The sequence below is a fragment of the Camelina sativa genome, chromosome 11, assembly GCF_000633955.1.
Source record: "Camelina sativa cultivar DH55 chromosome 11, Cs, whole genome shotgun sequence".
Taxonomy (NCBI): Eukaryota; Viridiplantae; Streptophyta; class Magnoliopsida; order Brassicales; family Brassicaceae; genus Camelina; species Camelina sativa.
The window spans coordinates 15,178,530-15,185,667 of NC_025695.1; the positions used below are offsets into that span (position 1 = coordinate 15,178,530).

The 7,138-nt window shown below is 39.5% G+C and overlaps 4 protein-coding genes across 7 annotated transcripts in view; 2 read left to right on the forward strand and 2 right to left on the reverse strand.

Annotated features, from left to right (window-relative positions):
• On the forward strand, positions 33-2,619 carry LOC104723434 (phosphatidylserine decarboxylase proenzyme 1, mitochondrial-like). The gene is made up of 12 exons (XM_010441811.2): positions 33-308; positions 437-525; positions 617-670; positions 761-826; positions 909-969; positions 1,049-1,158; positions 1,243-1,484; positions 1,562-1,668; positions 1,796-1,863; positions 1,962-2,039; positions 2,111-2,233; positions 2,341-2,619. The coding sequence occupies exons 1-12, from the start codon at positions 116-118 to the stop codon at positions 2,503-2,505; spliced, it is 1,356 nt and encodes a 451-aa protein (XP_010440113.1). The 5' UTR covers positions 33-115; the 3' UTR covers positions 2,506-2,619.
• LOC104723433 lies at positions 2,690-4,010 on the reverse strand. Of its 4 annotated transcripts, XR_757345.1 has the most exons (4): positions 3,899-4,010; positions 3,626-3,774; positions 3,074-3,166; positions 2,747-2,986 (listed from the first exon to the last, which is right to left on the reverse strand). XR_757345.1 is itself a non-coding variant. In XM_010441810.2 (3 exons), the coding sequence occupies exons 1-3, from the start codon at positions 3,902-3,904 to the stop codon at positions 2,968-2,970; spliced, it is 174 nt and encodes a 57-aa protein (XP_010440112.1). In that variant the 5' UTR covers positions 3,905-4,010; the 3' UTR covers positions 2,690-2,967. The 4 variants fall into 4 exon arrangements, 3 of the variants coding, with proteins under 3 accessions (XP_010440112.1, XP_019087086.1, XP_019087087.1); XM_010441810.2 differs by lacking the exon at positions 3,074-3,166 and having other exon boundaries at positions 2,690-2,986; XM_019231541.1 differs by lacking the exon at positions 3,074-3,166 and having other exon boundaries at positions 3,622-3,774.
• Positions 4,610-5,338, reverse strand: LOC104727993. Its single transcript, XM_010447040.1, has one exon. It carries the CDS (start codon positions 5,336-5,338, stop codon positions 4,610-4,612), a length of 729 nt encoding a protein of 242 aa, XP_010445342.1.
• Positions 6,182-7,138, forward strand: part of LOC104723435 (probable pheophorbidase) — a 1,967-nt gene continuing 1,010 nt past the window's right edge. Inside the window, exons 1-2 of the mRNA XM_010441813.2 lie at positions 6,182-6,722; positions 6,834-6,965. Of these exons, the coding sequence (XP_010440115.1) occupies positions 6,339-6,722; positions 6,834-6,965 (516 nt within the window). The 5' untranslated portion in view covers positions 6,182-6,338. The remainder of the gene's footprint in view (positions 6,723-6,833; positions 6,966-7,138) is intronic.

Below are 7,138 nucleotides of genomic sequence, written 5' to 3' on the forward strand. Positions count from 1 at the left end.
AGTTGTCGTTGAAAACTGTTTGTTTGTTTGACTCTCAACCAACCAAAACAGTCAAACAGCAGCAACCCTAACTAAAACCCCTCTCAGAGCAAAAGGGCCACCGGAAATAACCGCCATGAGACCTCGATTTACTCATAATGTCTATCTGTTGGCTCGCTATACTCATCTCCGCCGCTTCCACCATACTCATCGCCGAACCTTCAGCTCTTTCCTCAACAATATCCGTTCAAATAACTTCGGCGCTCGCGCCACTCCTCTCGGCGGCGGTGGAGGCGGAGGCGGAGGAGTTGGAACCGGAGATTCCAAAGGTAATTCCAATACATGAAGCTCATTTAATTCCTGAGATTACAATTGAGAATTGTTTAATTTGCTTCTCACACTACACTTGAATTTTATGGTTTTGAGCTTGAATCGTTGTTTGCATTCTTCAATTTAGGCAATGCTTTTCTTTTGCCCGGAGCAACAATGGCTACTATTCTTATGCTTGGAGCTCTTCATGCTAGACGGCTCTATGAAGACAAGAAGGTAATTTAGTGACTCAATTTGGTAGGTAGACATTGTCAAGGTTCTTTCCATAGAGTTTGGTTCATATTGTTTTCTACTGGTTGATGAACAGATCGAAGAGAAACGGGAAATGGGAATTGAACTTGAGTTCCACCAAGATGTTAAAGTAAAACTCTTTTTTGCTCTTGTTCTCTTATTAGTCTTCAATGTCCATAAGCTCTCGAATCTTAATGTGTTCATCCGTGGGATTGTCTAGGCCTCGTTCCTTGGAATTCTGCCTATGCGATCAATCTCAAGGGCTTGGGGCTCCTTTATGAGTCTGGTGAGTTCTTCTTGTTGTAGCATTTTTTGTAGTAACTGTTGAACATGGTTGGTTTTCAATTGTTAGGTCTTTTTCCTCTCAGGAAATTCCAGTCTGGATGCGCCCGTATGCTTATAAATCCTGGGCTCGAGCTTTCCATTCAAGTATGATCTCTTTCTCCTGTTGGTTTGAATCTGGAGTTATGTAGAGAACAAAAAAAAGTTGATCTATCTGTGTTTTCAGATCTTGAAGAAGCAGCTCGGCCTCTTGAAGAATATCTTTCGCTACAGGATTTTTTTGTTCGTAGCTTGAAAGAAGGTTGCAGGCCTATCGACCCCGATCCTTGTTGTCTGGTAACCGGTAACAATAACGTTGTAACTTTTTTTTCATGCAGACTATTTTTTGTAGTTTGCTCTCTAATATTTCGAGGATATCAGGTTAGTCCTGTGGATGGCACCGTTCTAAGGTTTGGGGAGCTAAAAGGAAGTAGAGGGATGATCGAGCAAGTCAAAGGACATTCTTACTCTGTTCCGGCTCTTCTAGGAAACAACTCTCTGCTTCCCATGGAACCTGAAGGTAAGAATGAGTCCGAGGAAGAAGCTGTTGGAGATAAGAGCGACAATTGTTGGTTGAGAGTCTCTTTGGCGTCTCCAAAATTACGGGAGAACATCTCAGCTAGGTTAGTGAAAATCACAAGTCAACCTTAAACATCTTTGTACTGTTAAAATCGCTTATTTCATCAAGTCTTGGTTGCAGTCCAATGAAGGGGCTCTATTATTGTGTGATATACCTGAAACCAGGGGATTATCATCGGATACACTCTCCGGCTGACTGGAATGCAAGGGTTCGTCGACACTTTGCAGGTTTGGTTACTCTTTGTCCTCTCATTTAAGCATACAGCCAGTGTGGTAGGGCTTTTGCAACTATTTTTGGAACCTATGCGTAATTAGACTTTTGTAACTATTAGTATCTCTCGAAACTCTTTTTCAGGCCGGTTGTTTCCTGTCAATGAGCGTGCTACAAGAACAATAAGGAATCTCTATGTCGAAAATGAAAGGGTAAATTTTGTGATTCATTGTAGCTGTCTTAACGAAATATGTCTGCTCTTTTTTTTTTGCTCCAGACATTGATCATCAGCTGTTAATCTAACTAACAGGTTGTGCTTGAAGGGCAATGGAAAGAAGGCTTTATGGCACTTGCTGCTGTTGGTGCGACCAACATTGGATCCATTGAGGTAGGTCTGATGAAGTTTGAAAAACCTTAAGCCCTAGAAATTAAGGAACTTGCTGACGTTTGCTTTGACAGCTTTTCATTGAACCTGAACTAAGAACAAACAAGCCAAAGAAGAAGCTGTTTCCTACAGAGCCACCTGAGGAGCGAGTGTATGATCCAAAAGGTCATGGCTTAAAGCTCGAGAAAGGGAAAGAGGTAAGAGACTAGGGTCCAAAAGAGAAAGACTAAAATTCCAATTAAAGAAACGTAACAAAGAACACAATTTCACATTGGCAAATGGTTTCATGTATGGATCGATGCAGGTTGGTGTATTCAACATGGGATCGACCGTGGTGCTTGTTTTCCAGGCACCGACTGCAAACTCACCTGAGGAGGATTCAAGCAGTTCTTCAGATTACAGATTCTGTGTCAAACAGGGAGACAGAGTCCGCGTTGGACAAGCATTGGGAAGGTGGAAAACAGAATGAGTAACGTTATGCACTAACAACGTACCACACATTGTTGGGTTTTTTGTTCTTCTAGGTTTTGCATATTATGCGCAATCACGATCTGACCAAATTATAAATCAATTTCGAAATTCGAAAAGTGTTTATATCCGTCTCCACTTGAGGCTACTCATGAACAGTTCTTAAACTTTGAACAGATTCTTAATTTAAGTATGTCATTAACATTTCATTAACCACACAGAACAAAGAAAAAGAAAGCCAATGCAAAGAACTACGCTCAGTTTTATATAAATTTATAGCTCATGATGACTCTAGCCAGCGAATGATATCTTTCAACCTAAGCAAGAATGCGATATTGAAGGATCTCTTACAACCCATGTAAAAACTCAAAATAAGAATTCCGCCATAATTTTACAGTCGTCCGTATCAATATGTCATCATCAGTCTCAATTCAGTTGAATCCAACCGCAGCCTCGGAGCCTTCTATATCAAAACTTTGTTCCTGAAAAGTAAAGATAGGTATCAGATCATAAGTACCAATCGGTTAGCACGATAAACTCCGGAGTTACTTGACTAGCAAAAGTACTACCTTCCAATTTTAGCCTAAACAAGCTTTAACGAAGAGGAGCAAGCAAGCAAGCAACTATAAATTTTGATCATCTATCAACCATGGATTCCCCACCTGAACTCGATCCAAACACACAAAGTACACTAAAGCTTTCAGTCTCTAGGAAGCAATTGAAAAGGGCTAACATTTTTAACAAAGCTTTTCAGTCTCGTATTCTCACTGGAAACAAACAGATCATTTACAACATCTCTTCAACATCACACTGCCTCTAAGCCAAGTTTGAGACTGACTCAACATTCCCAAACAGTAAGGATTAGAAAACAATGCTAATTCACTTCCCTCACTTATTCAATTTCTAGACTTCAGCATAAACACCAAACTTGTTTTTGATCTCCCACACACCAAGTTACTGATCTCCTAACACACCAAAACTTGTTACAATACTATCCAATTCTGAACATTCTAAATACATCCCTGTGAAGCAATCAACAACTTTGCCTAAAGCTGCGAGTGATTTTTGCAGATCAGATGAAAGAAAACACACAGTAAGTGTGAAAGAAAAAGCACACCTACGTCTGTTTAGAGTACGAAGACGAGAAGCGGACGCGTTTGTTGCGGAACATCATGTAACCAACGGGTAATACGACGCCGATCATCATCACCGCCGCTCCGATCAAGTACCGCAACAGACTCGGAGGCTCCACTTCTATCACCGTCTTATACTGCAAAATCCGCAGGATGCGACAATTGAATTCTGAATCAATCAGCAAAATATATATATATGGGAAAGAAACGCGGGAATTAGATCTTTGAGATCTAGAATTAGACATTGCGTGAGGAATTTACCGGCATTATATCGTCGGAGAAAAGGATTGTCGCCGGTGACGAACCAAAACTTCGATGTAGAAGAGAAGAGAGATCTAAACTCTCCGGTGAGATTCGTCAGAGGTGAGTCTCTTTTTTTTTCCTAATTTCTACTTGTAATGGGCCTCTACTTTACGGCCCAATTTATATTTTCTACAGTATCGTACAGCTTGTTTGATCAACTCATATACAAGTGAGTCTATATTTGTATCTACAATATATTAATAACACATATATGACAAAAAATGTAAGTTTCATGAAAAGAAACCTAAACCAAATAAGTAGATTTGAACAAAATAACTTAAGCTAGTGATTTCTATTGGTTATATTCCTTAGTCCATTTTTGTTGAATCCAAATTTTATACCTAACAACTTTCCAAATTAGTGAACCGGGTCGCAATAAAATGTGGACTATTGGAGTAAAATTTGCAGTATTGACTTTTTTTTTTTTTTTGGTTCAACTTCAACTATTCATTAACCAAAGTTCTTACAACTTACATATTAAACTCTTACATTACTTACCCAACTAGGCTTTATAGAATAAAGCTTAGGAGCATAATTCTCAAAAGAAATAGCTTCCCTTGCTATCCTATCTGCCATTGCATTGCCATCTCTTGGAATAAACTGGAACTTGACCTCTTCAAATTGTAGGAGTAGCTTCTGAATATCTTGAAGGATAGGGTTGATACTTGGCTAGTATTCTCGATTCTTCAGAAGGTTTATGACCACTTGAGCATCTGATTCGAAGATGATATTTTTATACTGAAACCGGCTTACCATAAGTAGTGCCCATCTCATTGCTTCCACTTCTGCTTCCATCGCAGTCTTCGGTTTAGGTAAAGCTCGAGCTCCAACCCAGATCACTTCTCCCTGCTCATTTCGAAGCACCCAGCCAATGCCACACCTATTATGATCATGGTGCCAAGAAGCATCAGTATTACATTTTAGCCATTGGTTTGGTGGTGGTCTCCACTGCCCACTTACGCCTCTATCAACTCTAGGAGTTATTTGCAGAGCTGTACCCTCTTTCCTATTTCTCCATTCTTCGCTATCCTCTACAGCTCTTCGCGTCACCTCCTCAGCCTCGAACTTCCTACCCTTGAATACTAACTCATTTCTATTCTTCCATAGTCTCCAAAGGATCCATGGTACAATCATCGCTTGTTTCTCTAACCTGCCATTCTCCTCTGCTAGATTCAATACCCAATACAAGTTAGTATATAAAGATTCTGTCCATTCACCATCTGCAGGACCCGGGACCAAAGCCAGTGCCCATATCAATCTTGCATAAGTGCATTTGAAAAGCAAATGATTCACTGATTCTTTATTCTCCGGACATCTTATGCAGGTAGATTCTCTTGATAGATGTCTATAGGCAAGGTTGCCTGCCACCGAAAGACTATTACTTAAGCATTTCCACATAAAATGCTGGATCTTTGGGCTGGTTTGGCTTTTCCAGATTTTCTGATATATAGGGTTAAGGCTTGGTTGTAATATCTCCTGAGGGCTCTGTTTCTTTTAAATAACTTGAGTAATCACCCAATAGCCGGATTTAGCGGTATAGACTCCATTCCGTGTATAGTCCCAGGTGTAATTGTCTTGCGTCTCTCTTCCCCAGGCCTTAACTCCTCAATCAGCCTTCTTTCCTCCTCTGGAAAACATCTTTGCAGTTATGATTTATGAGAGCACGCCTGAGGGTATGTAATGCAAATATGAAATACCCTTATTAAAAAATAATAAAAAGAATAGAGAATTAAGAGGAAAATGGGGGATACGTTTCTCAAAAGAGAGACGTTGAGAAACGTTTCTGGGAAATAAATCACATGTGTCATTTAATTATTGGTGATTTTATTGGAAAAAAAAATTATGTACTTAAAAAGTATATATATAATTTTTTTTTTAGATAAGTTGAACGTATCTAACCGATGCTATGAGATAAATATATAACTAAGATTTTATCATTAAAAAAAAAACTTGTTAGCTTGAATTTTAAAGATTTTAAAATCAGGTGCCATTCAAGTTTTTTTAAACTGATATTTTGTTATTAAAACTGATCTTTTAATATCTTTTTTTTTAAAAAAACAAGTATTTTAAAAATCTTAAATTTTGAAATTAAAATTTTAGTTTATGTACTGTAAACAAGTTTCTTTTGGAAAATATTAGTTTCCAACAAAAATAAAGAAAGGTGTAATTTTCAAAATATAATGCCATTTGTTTCCCAGATTTCCTTAACTAGAAAAAAGAAAATAATACAAAAAATTTGGAGCGCTTGTGTGACAGAGAGAGAAAGAGAGACGTGTCCACTGTACAGCATAGACGACAATGACAATAAAGATAATGGTTTAGGCCCAAACTGTACGTGTGGACCAAAACTGCATTCACTGTTTGTGTCCAAGCAATAGATTGAGTGGCTCTTAATGCGATGGGAGGAGACGGTGGTGCTGAGCCCGTAATCCACTTTGTGTTTGTTCATGGGGCTAGTCACGGAGCTTGGTGTTGGTATAAACTCACCACTCTTCTCGAAACCGCCGGATTCAAAGCCACCTCCGTCGACCTCACTGGCGCTGGAATCAGCCTCACTGACTCTAACACCGTCTTCGACTCCGACCAGTATAACCGTCCTCTCTACTCTCTCTTGTCCGCTCTTCCTCCATCCCACAAAGTCATACTCGTCGGACATAGCATCGGCGGAGGAAGTGTCACCGATGCTCTCTGCAAGTTCACAAACAAAATCTCCATGGCCATTTACCTCGCGGCTTCCATGGTTCGACCCGGATCCACCCCTTCTCCACATCTTTCCTCAAACGTGAGTTAGTGTGTGACTTGTTCTGTTACTAACTCACCTCTCTTTTTTTGTTCTGATATATCAATCTACGACGTACGCGATCGGTATTAAACTCTTGTGATTATTTTATAGATGCATGCAGATGCAGGAGAAGAAGAAATATGGGAGTTCACATATGGTGAAGGTAAGGATAAGTCACCCACCGGAGTCATCATGAAACAGCAGTTTATACGCCAATATTACTATAACCAAAGCCCTCTTGAGGTTACTCCCCTTTACTACTTCTATGTTTCGATACTAGTAATAGTATCGTGTGGTGATTGAATATTAATATTAATATATATATATAAATTAAATGGTTATTGGTAGGACGCAACTCTGGCATCTAAGCTGCTGCGTCCTGCTCCTGTGAGGGCACTAAATGGTCTTGATAAGTT